This window comes from Vidua chalybeata (assembly GCF_026979565.1).
Source record: "Vidua chalybeata isolate OUT-0048 chromosome W unlocalized genomic scaffold, bVidCha1 merged haplotype SUPER_W_unloc_1, whole genome shotgun sequence".
Lineage (NCBI taxonomy): Eukaryota > Metazoa > Chordata > Aves > Passeriformes > Viduidae > Vidua > Vidua chalybeata.
The window spans coordinates 652,313-671,977 of record NW_026530320.1 but is presented as its reverse complement, the minus strand read 5'-3'; the positions used below and the strand labels follow the sequence as shown (position 1 = coordinate 671,977).

Sequence of the window (19,665 nt, the reverse complement as noted above, 5' to 3'; positions counted from 1 at the left end):
CTTGGCTCTCCAGCTCACGGATCATCTTGTGGATGGGAATCACAGCATCTTGAGTTGTCCGGTACTGCTGGTGGTGCACTGTCATGGTGGCAATTGGTACTCGTCGCTCTTCCCCCTTCAGAAGGCTTACTGTAGATGGGTTCTTTGATAGTCCAGGCAAGGTGTTCAATGGCTTAATGCCCTCTGTCTCCACAGCAGCTATCTCAAATGCCCACCTGAGTCCCTCTGGGTCTTTGAAATACCCACTTTGGATTAAGTCTATGCCCAAAATGCACGGGGCCTCTGGGCCAGTCACAATGGAATGTTTCTTCCACTCATTTCCAGTCAGGCTCACCTCAGCTTCCACCAGGGTCAAAGTATCCTATTGCAAAAACATCCTATTGCAGCATTTTAATATTATGAAGAACTCTTTCAATTTAACTATGATCTTTTAATAATTTATTAGGACGTGGATGGCATTGCTAGTGGATCAAATTAATGGGTATAGTGAAGGGACAACAACTAAAATGAACACAACCAAACCCAGTATTTACTCACTATTTTGCAAACCGAGAATCTGAAAGAAACACCCAGGAAAGGTAGTGCATGGACATCTTGTGATCTACCCTCTTGGCACCACAGCTAAATCCTCACTGATTTAGCATATAAGAAGACAACATCCACAGATCAGATAGTTCTTGTTCTCTGAACAGAGAAAGGCTACTGAGTATAAAGGAATACCAGAAATCAAATAGAGATTGAATTTTACTTACTGTAGTTAAAGGGGTTGGTGTAGGTATAGGAAGTAACCCTGTACCGGGCATCAGACTTGTCATAGTAGGAGCAGGTGCCAGTAGAGAAAGGGCTTTGGCTTCATCTGGGATTTTACCTGAAGAAGCAAAGGAAAGCGTTACACAGAGTTAGAACACTACACAGATGTTACACTTTCTATGATTTTACAATTACCCTTGCATTTAAAAAAGTAATAAATAAGAATGAATCTATTTACCAGATCCTTACAAAGAAAGAGATATGAACTTAAGTATTTCCTTTTACCCTGTGTCTACTAGGAAAAACAAAAGTGAGCAGAACTTCAAAGACTAGCAATGTCATTAATGGATTATTATTTATAAACTGAATAATGTACACAATTATTTAACACTTGGAGCTATGGGTCACCTGTACTGGAAACTTAATGTTCATGAACCAAACGATATCAAGCATGGACGCTTTCCCGGGGCGGTGTTTTCACGGTGATCGAAAGCTGTTTTACACATGACAACCGTTCGTGTTGGCTGCATCACTAATAGCACACAGAACATCAGATACAGAAAAGAAGAACATTTTTTTAAAGTTTAATCCCCAGAAATGGCAAGTAACCAAATCAGTTAAAAAAAAGAAAGAAACAAAGTATGTGTTAACTGAAATTCATGAGCTTTTTCACCCTCTGGTGTTATCTATTTTTGATGTAAAAATAAATAAAATAAAAAAAAAACCTACTGTGACTCCACACAAGACATACTACAAATGAAGTTGGGAGTGGAGGGAGGGCTGAAAAATTCATATTTGTACTGTCTTATATTCTAGGTCACCTCAGTTTATCTAAAATTTTGATAAATTAGCTTTAAATTTACTGAAATAGAAGAGAATCATAACTGATCAGCTAAGCAAGCTATATTTTCCTGTATTTCCTACTATTTCAACCATATTATATTTTCCCTGTCATGAAAAAAGTTTAAGCAATATCTAATCTGAACTAAACATAGGTTTCATTCAAAGTTAGTTAAAATTAGACTGCTAAATAAATCATAAAAATCTTCAAAAAACAAAAGATGCAATAGTTAATTTCAAATGTAATTAAACATATGTTTTAAATTTGAAATGCAAAGGCATTTAAACTGGTACAAATATTAAACACTGAACTGAAAAAATAAAGAAAAGAAATGCTAATTACATTAGTTATCTATGATTTATTCAAAATTACTGGAGTAACTGTATATATGCTACCCATCTGAGCCCTTTGACATTATCCCATGCACTTTAATAATGTAAATGCTTTTATTTAAACATTGTTTTAAAAGTTAAGGTATATACAAATACTGTGCCAGTGGCTTTTACTGCTTTGGTTCAAACTTTATGTGTTTTAACTATAAAGCCATTAACTTCAGAATTTTAAAATTATTATAAATATTGTTTTCAAAACCCAAATTATTATATTATTTTCAAAACACTGTGCAATTTTAGCTATATTTGTGAAAATAAACTGCACAGGAATCATACTACTTAAAAAAAATAAAAAGACAAAAGTTGCAAACCTGTTCTACAGATCTGCAGCAAGGACTTGGTTAGAGTTAGAGATACAAAGGACAAAACAAATATAAATGAAAATTAATTTATATATAGCATGAGTGGATTGGAAAAGATAAAATAACAGTACTCTTCTTTTTTCTCACAGCTTCTATTTAGAGTTATTTTATTTAAGTTTTGAGGCACCTTGCTCCTTAACATGTAACAAACCACTTTATTTTGCTATCTAAAGAAGAAAAATAGGAAAATTATTAACAATTAAGAATTAACTGTGCTATTATGTCTTCCAGGGCTTTTAGAAAAACATGCATAAATCTGAGTCATCATCACAATGCTGAGCACTCTTAACAGGTCTCATTTTGAAGTCAGGCATGCAATGAGAGGTGTACTTGATTTGCCAGACTGCTCATGAGAATCAGGTACCTTGCCTCACATCCTGCCTACTATGTAGCTAACAGGCTTCCAAATATACAGTTCCAACAACTGTGTGTGCAAATTAGGCGTACAATTATATACCAGTTCTTCTGAAAAACAAAATACTTAAGCGTTTTCAAATGATTGCTGAGCCAGCATCTTGCAATTAACTGGATACTCATAGAGGTTTCTACAGGATCAACAGACATGGCTCAAGTAAATTTAATGGCTCCTAAAGTGGTACATCTGCATTGCAATTTAGATCCTTGGTCAATAATATACATAAGCATATGCCTAATTTAAGTATGCACTTACATACAGCCAATTCAATACACACTTAACCAGATAAACTTAAGAGATGCTTAAGACATTTAGCCCTTTTAGATAGGGAATGAGTTATGCATATGCATATAACTAAACTGGCAGGGAGTCAAGTTCAGAAATGTACTTAAATACAATTCTAAACTTTAAGCATATGGTTCACCTTACTGAAATAATTGTAATTATTCATTTGCTCAAACATTGCTTAAGGAATCAATTGAACAATTTCAGTTAAATAAACTATTACAGTTCAAAAAAATGAATTACATACATATATAAAGTTAGCAGCATTATTTCCAGAATACTTTGGTCCCTCAACAACATAACGTTTAATGTTAAATACAAAATTTAGTTGATCAGGTCCATGCCACAAAGATCTGTTCATTTATTTTATTCAAGAATGAAGAAAGGTCTACCTCTACAGACAGAACCCTGAAAATTTGTTTGTATTTTCAGATACTGTCTTTTGAAAATACATCCCTTTCTAGGTTTTAAGTTTTTAAAATCAGGTTAAACTTTTAAACAATCCTATAGAAAATACACTGTTGAGGGTAAAAAAAAAAAACCAAAAGCCTGAAATATATTGCAAATTTATTTCCCTGGTTTTTAGACAGTTTTGAAAAACAAATTAATATGTAAGGCCAAATAACCTCAGAAGTTACAGCCTCCATTAATTTATTTTAAAAAGGGATACAAGCTCACAAAAATACAACAAAATATATCAGTAATGACATAACAAATTAGGACACTTTAAGAATAACTGTTTTGGTTTTTAAACTCATGGTATTTAAAAGCTGAATGGAAATTAGGCAAATATATTTATTTTCTAATAAGGGAAACAAGCAAAATAAATTTGCCACATCTATACCGCATCCTTAGAAATATTTATTTGAATGCATGAGTGTTTAGTAAATTAGATTCTATGATCATTTATTTATTTATTCTTCACTTTTCAAAGGAATCTGGAAGCAAATGTAGATTAGCTCTGTATTAACTAGAGATACCTTATGCTTCTTCAGAAATGTACAGTTTTCCTAAGTGCTTAAGAGCCCTAGTCGCTTAAGAGCCCTAGTCAACCTAGTCTGTACCAGAATCCATTTTGTTAAATGCTGAACAGAAAAATCTGTGTTAAGCAGGTACTAATCACAGTATTTTTATCACTGTCCATGTGCTCAGAAATTAATTTCTTACTCTTTATACTGAAACTACATGGTTAATCCTCCCATCACCCCAAAACAGCTTCAAAAATAACTAAGTACATTTCTTTTTTAAATACTTTCTTTTTACATTTACTTGAAAGACTTTTAAAGGAATTGTTATTTTTCTATTTTAAATCAATGGGAAATGCACACTTACAAATAAAATAATTTCTGTGTGATTCAGTTCATGATTCTTATTGGATTTAGCAGCAGAGATTAAAGAGATCACAACTACTTGTAATTACCTCAACTGGCACAGCTAAATCCAACAGAGATCACAAAGCTCTTCCCAGCTACAGTTCTCAGCTTGGTGCATTATGAGAATCAAGCCAATTGGTCCCAATGCAGCTGGCTGGGAAGAGTAATGCTTGAGGACTAGACACATTACCTGGTCCAGCACTTCTGTTTTAGGGCTTCTGTTTCACAAGAACAAACATCATTTAGGGATAAGAACTTTCTCAATCACTCCAGCATGAACTGCCAGGGCTTCTGAGATTGTGAGATGATACTTTGTTTTTAACCTCTTCTTGAAATAATGACCACTGCAGCATGTAAAAGTGCAATACACACATACACACATACATGCACACAAAATTTTTCAATCTTCCCATGAATACCAGTGTTGAAAGACAATGTGCCTCACAACACATTCCAACAAAAATCTCAGGCTGCATTTGTACTTATGAGTGGTAAACAGTTTTTTCTAAAAATTACAAAAACAAAAGGATGAAATCTTACTGCTACTGACCTCACCGGAGCAAGGTTTCATCAGAAGCAAACAAATATTTCATGACATTCAATACTCATGAAAGTTCAATATCAGAAATAATTATTTTAAAGTCTTCTTATTAGATATAAATAGAAAGCCTTCTTTTAAACAGATCATGCAGCCTAAAAGTACTCTGCTCAGAAAAGGAAAAATAGCAGAGAAAAATAATGATTTTACTTTGTAAAGTTAATTTCTCCAGAAAGTTTTAACTTTTCTTTCAAGATAAGCTCACAAAGCATAACATATGAAAGAATGCATCCTAAAATTTATCGTTTTCACCATTCCAGTCTGACACAATGTGTTCATCTGTTGAATTTAGATGCTTAAATGTATTCCAAACAAAATTTATCCATAATTCATAGCATAAACATATCCTAAATTCTCTGTATACCATCCACAAGTAGCTTCAGGTCAACTTCAAAATAAAACAATATGAATCCTTTACAAAGCATAATTTTTTTCAGAGCTGAATTACCAGTTCACAAGTACAAGGGTAAGGGATTTAACAGAACAAAACAAAAAGGAAAAAAATTAAAAAGTGAAAATAAAAGAAACAAAGGAAGGAAAGCAAAATAAAATGAAAACAGAGACAGGGCGTCCATCTTCAGCAGGCCAGACTTCAATCTCATTTCCCCCATGAAGATTTCACTTGGCGGCAGGTTTAGTGGCATGGCAAACAATGCCTAACTCAGGCAAGTGTAACAGGTCTGCCTTGGCCAGTCTAGTCATCTAATAATGCACAAATATCACACAGAGAAAACATACAAAACCAAATTAATAGTCAAAATCCATCTACTAGACAATGTGGACATAAAATTTAGAATTATTAGGGTGGTATCTTTGTTTATCTTTCAACTTTTGTGTTCTCAAACTATAATGTTTAAAGAAAGACCTAATGATACACACAAAAGAAAGTTATATTTTGACAACTTGATAATGTTAATTAATTTAAAATTATATTTTTGTTAAATTGCTTATTAAATGTCACAAAATGAACAGTTTTCATTGTGTAGTGATTCCTTCCTCATACTCTTCATTTACCACTGTTTAAATACACTACAAATTTCAGATTTTATTCTGTTTTCTAAAACCAAGTTTTCAGAGTTTCATTTTACCCCTTCTATATGTTTGATTCAGCACATGAAACATTTTATTGCTGGCACTGTTGGCTACCGATATAATTTAACCTTTTAGTAGAATATAGCCATTGTTATTTTTAAAGCCCATTGTACACTCCACTGATTCCATTAACAATAATGCATAGTGAATAAAAAATGTTGCACTATGGTCTCAGAAAGTTAAACCTATATGAATTCACATCTTTGCAAATTAAAATTAGTTATTCTGCTAGAAAGTTACATGGAAACAGTATTCTGACTTGAAAATAGAAATTGACCTTACAACCCAATCACTTGTTCACCTAATTATATATAAATCTCTGTGGGGTCCAGAATGGTCTGGAACAGTGACAGTTTTTCTGTAACACATTTTCTGAAAAATGCCTAATAAGTCAGCTACAAACAGGGTTGGAACAAGATTTCTCAGAACTTTGATTTTATTCTCCTTTGGCAAACATGCCAAAAAATGGCACTCTGGGACCACTGTTAACAAACTCCAAAAAGTCAACAGTATTTTTTGAACCAAAACCTGACTACTGAAGTTAGAAAAGTCCTGTTAATATCAGATATTTCTGAACTTGCTGCAGTTTATGGATCAATCTTTCTAAATATTTTTGTTCATGGAAAAACAGCTATCATGTGAAGTTATCTTTACTCCATCAACTGGAATACTCCACTCCAAAGAGGCAATCCAGATTCAAATGGGCAAATGCTCAATTCCCACAATTATCACAATGAAGTCAATGGGGCTCTGCCTAACTCCAGTGATCTGCCTACAGTAGGTAGAGTCATGCTTCATAGAACTGCATTTAAATCTGGGATAGTATACTAACAATAAGAACTACCTTGTATTCAACACATGTAAAAGCAGGATCTCGAAGCTAGTTAAAGAAACACTTGTAAATTTAGCATTCACCAAGCACTAAGAGTTATAAAAATATTTTACACTAGAAGCATTCTGTACAGTTGATTGCATTTTTAAAGATATCTAAAATCAAAGAAGAGTACCAGTATGCATAAGAAAGCCTTTTTATTGCACACAAAGTAATATTTTCCACAGGAACAAGAAAGAAAAATTGAAACATTTTTTATTAAATTGGAAAGTAAATATTTATATTCAAATAGCAATTATCATCACAAATGCAAAATACATAAGGTTAGATTAATCTAAAATAGTTAAATGCATATATAACATCTACAAGACAAAATTGGAATTTGGTCTAAAAAATTGAAAAATAATTACTATCTTAAAAAAAAAAACCCAAACCAAAACACCACACCAAGGGCAACACATTAAGATCCAAACTGCAGTGTTATCACAGTGCCAGGAAATTGTTTTATCTTTGCAGTGCTCCATTGACTTCAGAGGGAACTTTGTGTGGGAATAAGCTTGCCAATACAAACCATAATGAAGAGTATTAGTTTACATTATTTTCACACAAAATATGTAATAACTGTGGAAAATTGAACTATTCTAATTTAAATCAACTATTTTTTTTCTAATGCTGGATTTCAATTTAATCTAGATAATGATAATTTGGTTTCTTCATTTGATTTTCAATTTTGTTTCAAGGCTTTTTTTTACAGAAATAAAATAAAATAACAGAGCACCGCCTCTTTAGATAGAAAGCTTAAAACAATTAGCAGACAGGACAAAGACCAACATTACAGAAGAATGTCTAAAATACCAACCTTCTGCACAGGGCACAACTATCAAAGCTCTGTCAATAAAAACCGTGTTAGTTAGATGCTGGGCCACACCAACACTTGATGCTTCACGAAACTTAATATAACATACTTTGGAGGAAAAAGTAAGAGGTGTGTTGCTGCAAGATAAAAGGAAAAAAAACAACAATTAGAAATATTAAATAAATGTATGCATATATTTTCAACTATTATTTCTTAATTTAAAAAACAAAAGTTAGATTTCCTGGAAAAGTTACCCAAAAGACAAGTATAGAAATTTACTAATTTGCCTACTTAAAAATTTACTAATTTTTACAGCATTTACAAATTTACTAATTTGCCTTGTCACTTAAAAACTCATAGTATAGCCCCTCCTTCTTTTTAATGGAAACTTACAGAAGCCAAAAGCCCAAATTAACAAGGCTGATTTTCTTTACAAATCTTGCTAAACAAAATTACACTGCTATTGTAAATAGCATATTTACAGGACACTTTTGTCGAGTAAATAATGTATAGTTTATCTTTTATCCTCCAAATAAACCTTGTTTAAAAACATCAAAGTGTCCAACGGAGAGCCAAGAGGATGGTGAAGGGCCTTGAAGGGAAGCCGTATAAGGAACAGCTGAAGTCACTTGGTCTGTTCAGCCTAAAGAAGACTGAGGGGGATCTCATCACAGTCTACAACTTCCTTGTGAGGAGGAGGAGCAGACACTGCTCTCTCCTCTGTGGTGACCAGTGACAGGACCTGAGGGAATGGCTTAAAGTTGTGCCAAGGGAGGTTTAGGTTGTTGTCGTGGGGACAGGACATTTTCATGCTCATTATCCCAATCGTGGTTTTTGTTCCCTGTCCTCAGTTTGTTTTGTCTTCCTTCCCCCCCCCCCCCCCCCCGGCTGGCTGCTGGCTTGCCGCTTAGCTTGCTTGCTGCTTTGCTTGCTGCTGGCTGCATGCTTTGCTGGCTCTGCTTTCCTCTCTTTTTTCTCTGCTTTTCGCTGGCTTGCTTTTTGGCCATTTTTTTTTTTTTCCCTTTTCCCGGTTTCCGTTGTTCCCTTTCCCCCCCACCGCCGAAGACATCGGACCTACTCCGGGCAGGAGCTCCCCCGGGGTCTGCGAAAGAAGCTGCGTACCCTCTGCGGCGAAGAGAGATACAGCTCAACCCTCTTGGACTGGTGAAAACATCTGTGGTCATCTTGGGCTATTTCTCTTGTGCTGGGGAGTGTTTTTTTGTTGTGCCTTAATAAACAAGTTTTTTCCACTTTCCCCTCTGAAGGAATTCCTCCCGAACCCGGTGGTGGGGGGGAGGTTGCGGAGGGTTTGGTTTCCTATAGGGGGCTCCTTTGGAGGTGTTTTCCCCTAATTTGTCCAAAACCAGGACAGTTGTATATTAAGAGAAGGTTCTTCACCCAAAGGGTGGTTGGGCACTGGAACAGGGTCCCCAGGGAATTGGTCACAGCCCCAAGCCTGACTGAGTTCAAGAAGCATTTGAACAATACTCCCAGGTACATGGTGTGATTCTTGGGATGGTGCTGTGCAGAGCTGGGAGTTGGACTTTGATGAACCTTGTGGGTCCCTTCCAACTCAGGGTATTCTATAATTCTAAGATAATAAGCCCAGTCATTTTTAGTGTATCGTTTGGATATTATCCCATATTAACTGATATTCTTTCTTAGGCCTTGACAAAAGAAATGTTGTTAAATCATATTAAGATAAAAACACATTCTTGAGAATTCTTACAATTGTTACATCTTAGTTCACTAATGTAACAAAAATCCTTTTTATCATCTTATCTTAGTTTGGCCTAGTGTGGTACAGGATAACACTGGAGGAGGTAGGAAGAATTTACTATTAGACTAGAATAAAGAAAGGAAATGAAAAATACGTATGTTGGGTAACTTGCTTTTCCATTAGAAAGTACACCAACAGATTGATCAGAAAGCACAATATGCAAACTTTGTAATCTTGATCAAAAACAAAGTTTGCTTTAAAATATGTATTCCCTAGTCAAGATTTATACTCTACACAATTAGTTTATTTCTTCATATGAAGTAAGTACAGGTAAAACCTTCAAAGACAGAATACAAAAGGATATTGCTGAATCATCAGCACGTTCCATTAAAAAAAAAATCTACCTTATAGAAAAGTAGTAAATCATAGAAAATACACTGCCTGAACTGTTTAATCTTGACCCTCTCAACTATAACACCTGTCAGCTTTCAGAAGTACCAGGAGTTCAAGTTTAGTCCAATCCATCTTGTAGTCCCTCAAATTCCAATCAGGTACTCCCAAAGTTGTTGGATGGAATTAATTAAGCTTTAGTATTTAAATAAAATCTCACAAGTTTTAGGCACATTATTTCATCATATTAATTGCATAAATGAACCCAGAACTTAGTCTGAGGCAGGCAGATTGATATGTTTCTGATTACCAGAAAGGTAACATCTAGATAAAATATCTAGAGAGCTGGTCAACTTCAGAATGGCAATCAGAAACATTTATGATGGAAAATTCTGTATAAACAGAAACATTGAGGGAGAAAAATAAGCAGAGAAGGGGAGAAACATAAATATGAAAGTCAACCTTATGCAATTTATAAAAACATTGCAAGATTACTACATTTCTTCTGTCCATTAGTCTGTCTGTAGTGGACAATGCTTTCCCAGTTTCAAGCTTTCATATTCAGGAAGGAAATAAATGTATAAAAATGGCTTTTGAGCCATCTGTAAAGTCTTGATTCAGGACACTTTACATCAGAGCTGACAAAGAGCTATGACTATCTCAGTACTCAGCAGAAATGTTTGCATGCAACTTAGAATATTACATATTCTGAAAAGACAGACTTTGCTCATCGCAAAGATTTTTTTTTTTTAATGGCCACAGGATTTTTTGTTTGTTTTGGGTTGGGGGGACAGAGGCCTGTGTGGGTAAGTTTGAGGGGGAGGGTCTTTTTGGTTTTTTTCTTGTTGTTTGGGGTTTGTTTGTTATTAAATACATATGCCAGTGTTACAACCCAAATGGTTGAAGCCTCCATTGAAGATTCTCTGGTTCAAACTTCTAACATCTCTTAGCTTTTTTTCTTTATTGTTTTCACTGGTAACTCAAAAACATAATTCTGTTCCAGGCAGTTACAGGCTCCATAAATAAACCTTATAAATTCCAACAACTACAGAGCCAGTTATGACAAGTGTCATTTCTATATTTCCCTCTCTGTATTTCCTGGATTTCAATCACAAAAGCTATCTGAGAAGTAGGTTAAAAATATTAACATAAGAATACTACTGCAACAAGGCTCTAAAAGAAAGCCTTGCTACAAAGTGTTTTCTGAAAGTTAAGCTAATCATGAGATTCACTGGAGAAGTGATGAAAAGGAAAAATTCTCTAATAAGGAGACCACCTCTGCTGAAAACACATCAATGCTGCATCTACATTGAGGGAGACGATTAAGATCCAAAAGTTCTGAAATTCTAAAAAGTTTCACAGTGATTGAGTCCTCTTTTTTTGCAAAGCGGACCTCCTAAACTTCCCCGGTAGTCTTCGTAATGTGGAGTTGTGTTTTTAGGTTCCACTATATGTATGTTCAAAATGTTTTATCCCTCTGTACCCCCCCTTGTGCCCTTTTGGTTCATCCCAGGTTTTCCCATCAGCACCTGTGTGTCCATCAATCCCAAAAACCCTGACTCATGCCCCTGACCCCTCCCAGGTGACTTGTCCATCCTTCCCCTTTCTCTGGAGGCTTCTGCCGGGGTCTCTGGGTGACTGGACAATGGCCTGGGGTCCCTCCCCTCCTCCCTCCTAAGTGGATACCCCGGTTGTCCTTCCCTCGGAGGGCCACTCCCATGTCTTCTCCCATTGGCTGATCGGGTTTCCCCGCCCTCCCTATATCAGGGCCTGTTTGAGGCTCAGAGCTCACTCTCTTCTGGGACCTCTTCGAGTGCTGTTGGGCTCTGGGGCTCTCCTCAGAGTCACAATAAATCTTGGACCTATCCCCAGAAGAGTGTCGCCTCCTTCCTTGCCGGTGGGATCAGCAGTGTCCTTGGACCCACAGAGGCACTCTCTGAAGCCCTGCCGGGTTCAGCAAAGAGTGCCTCTCACTGCCCTATCGCCCCGTGGAGAGCTAGCCGGGGCTGGCAAGAGATCTGCTCTTGCAAAGTGGGGACGAGACGCGGCATCATAAGAAGTCTTTCTTAAAGCAGAAAAATCCTATTCTGTCTTAATCCCTTTTTTTGATTTTTTTTTTTTGCCAAACCTTTTCAAGGCTGAATTGAGGTAGTCTCATAGCCTTCTTCCTACAGTTACAAAGCATCGTTGCAAAAAAGCAAGTCCTACATCTCTGATTTAAGGTTACTATAATCCAGTTTCTTTAGAAATGCAAGAAAACTCGAAAAGGAAATAAAGATATAAATAGTATTCAGATGTTTCTACCATTTTTCTTTTCCTTTGTAGGGAGACAGTAAAACATCCATCCCCCAACAGAACAAAAACCAACCAAAAACTTAAGAATGACCTATTCCGAAACCTATAGTAAAAAATCAAATAAAAGGCTACAAAATATCTCTCTATGGGTCCAAATTTTCTCAGGGTGCTGATGGTGGAGAAGACAACAGAAATTAATAACTTGTCAAAATAAGATGTTCTGGAATAATTGTGCAGATCACATTTAAATAAAGCTCTGTGTATTTTATCTCAAAGGCCTTACCTATACTGCAGCCACTGCAGGATATAACAATATCTAAGAAACACTCATGTCTATTAGCTTCCAAGACAACTCCAGAACACCCATAAGCAAATAGTATTATAGCAAGGCTTTCAATACCTAATGCAGACATTTTGTGCCTCCCTGCTTTCGAACAATTCATTCTGCAAAAGTTCAATTTCCATAAAGCTTTTCAATACTTAACTAATCAAAAATCCTCTTGCAGCCACATTTGAAGGTTTATCACTACAAATGTAATTTTAAAGGCTTCTCTGAAACATGGATTTCAACTGGGTGACAAACCTAATGCAAAAGCATGGTTTTGCAAATGGCAAACTGAGGAGCACTTGTTAAACAGTGACAGCAATTCTCCATTCTCAACATGAGAATTTAGATCTCTACCTAAATCAGGACCATACACAGATATTCAAAATGTCAGGAGTTTTTCCTCAGACTTTGATGATAAAACATCACTGAAGATGACAGAAGCCCCACTAAAGCCACCCTCTTCTACACACAAGTGGCAAATCCACACCAAGGCCCTGATGTAGTAACAACTCGTAGGACATAAATTCTCTTACCAAGGCTGTGACTGTAATATTATCTTATGTTCTTGTTAACTGCTTCACCCTATCTAACAACAATTTTCCAAGTGATTTTCATGTACATCTTTAACTTTTCTTTATGATATTTAAATCTTTATCTTCAGAAAAAAAAACCAGATCTCATTTGGTAAAATTAGAAACCTGCAATACAAGTCCTATTTTCCTCAAGATGCAAGAAAAAGGGAAAAATGTGTACAAGTAAATAAAAAAGCCAACAACATAGAAATCCTATTTTCTGAAAGGATTTTACAAGCATCCCTTACTTTCATTTCTGAGCAGTTAGGAAAAGAAAAAAAAAAAAACAGAAATTCTCTGAACATACTTCTCGAGGCTAAAGCTCTGTTTGTGGGACAGGGAAGAAGAGGTGACCAAAATGATTTGCAATAGTAATGAAATTGAATAAAAGAGGTCTTTGAGCACTGAAAGCTACTTACAGCAGTCTATAAGAGACAGGTCTTATGAGGAAATGGTTAAAAATCTCATGAAGTCAAAGTTTCTTGGGCAAGTTTATGACACCAATTTTAAAGCAATACAGCAGACAATTGCAACAAGATAAAATATAAACTCAGCTGGTCTCTTTGAGATTTGATAATCAAATACAAATTACTTAAGAGTAAAATGAGTAGATTTCAAAAAAAAAAAAAACAACCCTCTTCCCACCTCCACATAACTTGTTTACTGATGTTCCTCAAATAGGTGCTTTCAATTTTTAGATTAAAATTTCAATGGAAAGCCTTCCAGAGAGCAGAACAGTATATAGTTGTAGTCAAGTCAAATTTAAATTTTTCTTGTAAGAAAACAGGTAAATACAAACAGCCACCAGTACCAAGCATTATGACCTACTGAAATATGATACATATTCATAGCTTTTCAATAAAAAGAAATATTGTTTTCAGTGTCAATGAAGTCTCACTGACAAGTAGCTAAAATCAGAATGATGACCATATGGAAACTTCTTCAGTACCAAGAGTTTCCTATGCCCTCAATGCTGAATCTGAAAGCAGCTTATTCACAGTTCACACAGACCTCTTCAGAAAATAACAATAATAATAAAATAGCATTTACTGGCAACTGCTTAAAGTGCAAAAACCTCTCATACACGAGAGAGACACTTCCTCACAAAGAACTAGGCTTTCAGGAAAATGACAGATATGAAATCCATCCTTCTTAATGGGATGTCTGATTAACAGTGACTGAAGAAACTGAAGGGCTTTGATGAATGAAGATAAAACATGAAGTGACAAACTACCAAAGAGCATAGTGTGATTTAGCTCAACATTCATAAAAGTCATCCCAATCATTTCAGTATACAAAATATAGGACTTTTTCAGAAACTGCTACTTTAAAACCCCAGTCTTAAGATATTAATTGCCAGGAAAAGTCACTGGGTGCAGGAAGCTCACTAGAAATACTGAAGAGTCATCTTAAAGAACCTGCCTTTTATTTAATGCATTAAAAAACTGAGGTGGTTTCTCTCTCTTCTCCACACTGTGCATCCTTACAAGAACTTTAAGTGAACTAATCCAACATTCATATTTTCTCTTTAAAGTAATTATATTCAACAATTTAGACTAGCTGATAGTTTTTAAAATAAATTCTCCGTTGCACCCTATAAAATCAAGGGATATGTTAATGTCAGTGATGTCTTTGATGGGTTGCTTGTCAATAGAATTGCCTTGTTGGGGTTTGGGGCTTGACATGGTTTGGGGGCCACAGACCTAGGGAGAGGTTACTGATAATGGACAAAAAGAATGCAGAATTTACAGACCAAAAGGACATTTGCCCAAGATAAGAAGAAACTAACAAAGACAACTAATCAACTGTACTGAAAGCAGGTCCAACTGGGTAAAAGGTAATTTCTTCAGGGGGAGATCACGACCACAAAACGACCCTCAATTCAAATGAAAGAGCCCTGAGAATGTGCAGTAGCGAATAATGAATTACAAAATACCTTATGCAATCAGCCCTTTTATGAGTAACCAATAGTAGAGTAGCAAACATTGAATATGTAGTAGATAGGTGGAATATATTAGATTAACATTGTATAAATAATTATCAAGTTCTCTGCTCTGTGTGCTAGCTTTGTGGATTTACCACCCAGCACCCACCTTTGTGCAAATATGAACTAACCAAATACCTTGTCTCTGTATGTGAGATTGTCTTAATGCACACCAAATGACGAATCCCACTTTTAGAGACAATAAAAGGAGACTGGGAAAATGTAGAAAATTGCTGAAAAGCAACTTCTCTCTCATGATGCTAGTTCACAGCACAGCCCTATACTTTGTTCTAGAATCACTGAAGAGCCTATAGGTACAAGATACATCATCCTCACTCCCCAGTAAGTCATAAATCTTCTCTCTTTTTTTTCCATTCAAGTCAGCAGTAGGGTGCTGCACAATTAACTATAGTGGAACAGTATTATGAAAGGAATTTCCTATAAAGTTGGAATGATCACCTGATCAAATTCACCACTTCTATAAATCTCTTGGATTGCTCTGACAGAGTAAAATATCAGAGAATTAGGAAGAAAAAGATAATCCAAAGTTAAACATGTAATGCTGCATCTTTCAAGAATGGGGAAAAATATTCCAAAAATAAATTAAATTACCAAGATCAATACTTCAAAATGGTCCATGTCCTTGACCAAGTTAATTCACAAATACCAGAATGAGATCTATTTCCTTTCAAGCAAAAAAAAAAAATATTAATAACAACACTACTGAGTATTTAATATAAGATTTTATGTATTAGACTTCAGCAGATTAAGGGAAAAAGTAGAAGGCTGACAAACATGACTGATTTTGAAGAGGTGAAGGAATTTTTTTTTTTTTTTTGAAAGATCATAATGCTGAATTAGAAAAAGGAGAGTTTATATGATTTATCAAGTGTATATACACATATACATATAATGTCTATATATTCTGTTTAATATTGAACATCAACAGAGCTACAAGTTCATATCTATCAGAAAGAAACATGCCCAGCAAAGGCAATGGGATTACAAATATTGCAGTAAATCTTTAAACTTGAATGCCCTTTTTTTTAATAAACAAAATTATGCATATAGAAGAGAGCACAACTTCATTGTACTCTGCAAACTCATGCTTGACTAAGTAAAAATATTTTGTGTGTATGCTGAATATTTGCAATACAGAATAAGAGATAAAACAGGCTACAATTCTACACAATGCAACATACAACTTTGTTTCATCACATTGTTTTACCTGGCAATGAGTGCTCACAGCCCAGAAAGCCAACTATATCCTGGGCTGCATCAAAAGGAGTGTGGCCAGCAGGGTGAGGGAGGTGATTCTCCCCCTCTACTCTGCTCTTGTGAGACCCCACTTGGAGCACTGCATCCAGCTCTGGGGTCCCCAGCACAGGAAGGACATAGGCCTGTTGGAGAGAGTCCAGAGGAGGACCATGAAGGTGATCAGAGGGCTGGAACACCTCTCTTATGAAGACAGGCTGAGAGAGCTGGGGCTGTTCAGCCTGGAGAAAAGAAGACATTGTGGAGACCTTATAGCAACCTTTCAGTACCTAAAGGGGGTCTACAAGAAGGCTGGACTTTTTATAAGAGCATATAGTGACAGGACAAGGGGGAATAGGTTCAAACTGAAAAAGTATAGGTTTAGATTAGATATTAGGAAGACATTCTTTACTGTGAGGATGGTGAGGCACTGAAACAGGTTGCCCAGAGAAGTTGTAGATGCCCCATCCCTGGAAGTGTTCAAGGCAAACCGGATGTGGCCCTGAGCAACCTGGTCTAGCAGAAGGTGTCCCTGCCCATGGCAGGGGGGTTGGAACTGCATGATCTTTAAGGTTCCTTCCAACCCAAGCCATTCTATGATTCTATTCTCTGATAAGTGTATTAAGTGAATGGTGGAACAATAAAAAAATAATAACCTAGAAAACTGTGCAAAAATCACAATAAATCTATTAGAGTGTTTAAAACTTAGGTAAAGCTGTTTTATCTTGACATGAATGGATGCCTACTATACATACTTTATATATGTTAAATCACATTTAATTTTTGTGAAAAATGCATATTTTATGATTGGCTTTATGCAATAGTTACAATGAATATTATATGTGTAATGTTGGAAAGTTATGCTGTATTAATTCTCTCAAGTAGTGTGTTGAATGTATTTTTAGGTTATAACACAATGTTAAAATAGAAACTATACTATGTAAGATACTTTTTAACTAGCTCAAGAAAGAGATGAGATAATCAAGGAATTCTTCGCACAAGGATAACAATTACAGAAACCCCTAAATTTTCCAGAGGAGAGGAATTACGGCTTTCCTTATCAACAGAAACGAACTTCTTCAAGCCTGACTTAGACTCAAAGGCGCCTGGGAATTAACAGAAACTTTTTGACAAGTACCAGAAGAATTTCTTGTTTTAAATAAAATATATGCATAATCATGAAGTGTTTTGTATATGCAACAGGCTATTGCTTTTAAGGTTATTCCTTTGTTCACAAGGCATGCTTGTCGTGGCTTAAGTGCCTGAGAGCATCCGGACGTCCGTAACTCTTTGCTTTTTATTGTCTTGTAATTGTCCTAACTCTAAATTTTTATTACTCTAATTGTATTACTATTTTTATAACCATTTTATTATTATTAAACTTTAAAAATTTTAAAAACCAAGTGATTGGCGTTTTTCACAATTGTGGCAGCAGAGGATGGTTCTTAACACCTCTCTGCCGGTGCCTTAGGAGAGTCAGAGTGAGGGAGACGCGTCCTGCCCTGTTAGGCAGCCTCACTGTGCTCCCCTGGTGTGACCGACAGATGCAGGTTCTGATCCGATGGACAAAAGGGAGCAATAAAACAAAGAAAAGGGAAGAGATTCCCTAAAAACCGCGGTAATTAGCCCCTAAGACTAAAGTGTACACGAAGAACAAAGACCAGGGACAAAGGATAGGTAAGTATTTGTTGGGACGGGGGTGGATAAAGGGGGGATGAATGTGTGTGAATGAGAGGCAGGCTGGTTACCCCAGACCTGCTAAGTGAGAGCGGTAGTCTCCCATGCTGCGTTTCCGTGTTTTTCGCGAGAAAAGCGGCCAGTAAAGAGACGAAGCGAGTGGTAAAGAGTGAGAGAAACTCCCACGGGAAATTGGGACTGGGTCTCAGGGAAAGAGTGGGACCCCTTAGTGGGGGAGGAAAATAAAAAGGTAATTAACTGGAAAAAAATTTAAATTAATAAAAGGTAAAAAGAGGGTTTTCTTGGCATAATCTATTGGGGAAAAATAAAAGGTATTGGGGAAAATTCGAGAGTACTCAGGATGGAATAAAAATTTTGCCGGTTTGAGGATAAGCCCAAGAGGATCTGGCGTTGGAAAACAGCTGGATTGAGGGATATCCAAGAGCTCTGGGATTGGCCAGAGAAAGGTACCTTGTTGTCTTGTTGTGTACGCGAGGGTGGGTCCCGCACCAACAAGTCCCCGCGGGTGGGAGCTTAGGCAAAACACCGCAAACCTAGCCTTGTTCTCCCGGGCGTGAGGGGGAAGCTGTGACTCGCACCAGGTGTGAGTCGCATGCAGCCAGCCTCAAAGGTGAATTGGCACCAGAGGCAACTAAATTCAGGGCACTTCCCAGAGGCCTGGCGGTACTGAAGCTCAGAGAGGCTGCCCCCAAAGCAAGGATGGCTTAGTATCGTAGGATCTTTTAGCACCGCGGCTGCGTAAAGTAGTCGTTTAACCCATTCCCCCGGGGAGGGGGGGTGGGGAGTCCAGATCGGGCAAGGTGCGGAGGTCCGAACCCCTGACTCTGAGGCTATCTCTAGGGAAGAGGGATAGCCAAACCTCAGGGAGGTGGAAGGGGTCGGGGTGGGGCTTACACGATCCACGATTCTCTGGTAACAGAAATCCCTTCGTGTAAGTCTAAGAGGTTTGCTAACGTTTCCTTCCTCTGTGCAATAAAATAAAGGGAAATGTAGAAGTGTGAATGAACAGGTCTGAGGGTGTTAATGTGTGTGCGAGAGTAAGTAGAAAATAAAGGTGAGTAAATGGAAATGAGTGGAAGACAAAAATTTTGCCGGTTTGAGGATAAGCCTGAGAGGATCTGGGGTTGGGAACAACACAGCTGGATTGAGGGCTATCCAAGAACACCAGGACTGGCCAGGGACACCTAAAGGTGTAAAGGTACCTTGTTGTCATGGTTGTTTTGTTAGCACCCAGACTCAAGCTTACTGGGTTGAGATATTAATATTCGAGAGCACCCAGAATTAAGTTTGCTGGGTCGAGATATTAATATTCAAAAGCACCCAGGATTGAGTATAAGCCTGAGAGGATCTGGGGTTGGGAACAACACAGATAGATTGAGGGGTATCCAAGAACACCGGGAATGGCCAGAGAAAGGTGTAAAGGTACCTTGTTGTTGTGGTTGTTTTACAACACAGCTGGATTGAGGGGTATCCAAGAACACCGGGACTGGCCAGTGACCTTGTTGTTGTGGTTGTTTTGTTGTGTATGAGAGTAAGCGAAAAAAAATAATGTTGAGCAAATGTGGACGAATGAAAGTATATGTAATGTAGATTGTTTATTTTAAGCTTTATTATAGTTCCTCGGAGGA

At 36.8% G+C, this 19,665-nt stretch overlaps 1 protein-coding gene across 2 annotated transcripts in view; it reads right to left on the bottom strand.

The window, feature by feature from the left end:
* LOC128782842 (splicing regulatory glutamine/lysine-rich protein 1-like) overlaps nt 1-19,665 on the bottom strand; it is a 72,372-nt gene that overhangs the window by 45,158 nt on the left and 7,549 nt on the right. The window contains exons 1-3 of one of the 2 annotated variants that reach the window (XM_053933337.1): nt 2,295-5,714; nt 1,159-1,282; nt 753-868 (exon numbers count right to left, since the gene is read on the bottom strand). In XM_053933337.1, coding sequence (XP_053789312.1) covers nt 753-815 — 63 coding nt within the window. In that variant the 5' untranslated portion in view covers nt 816-868; nt 1,159-1,282; nt 2,295-5,714. Of the gene's footprint in view, nt 1-752; nt 869-1,158; nt 1,283-2,294; nt 5,715-7,799; nt 7,934-19,665 lie in introns of those variants that run through there. The other variant, XM_053933336.1, reaches the window with a different exon arrangement.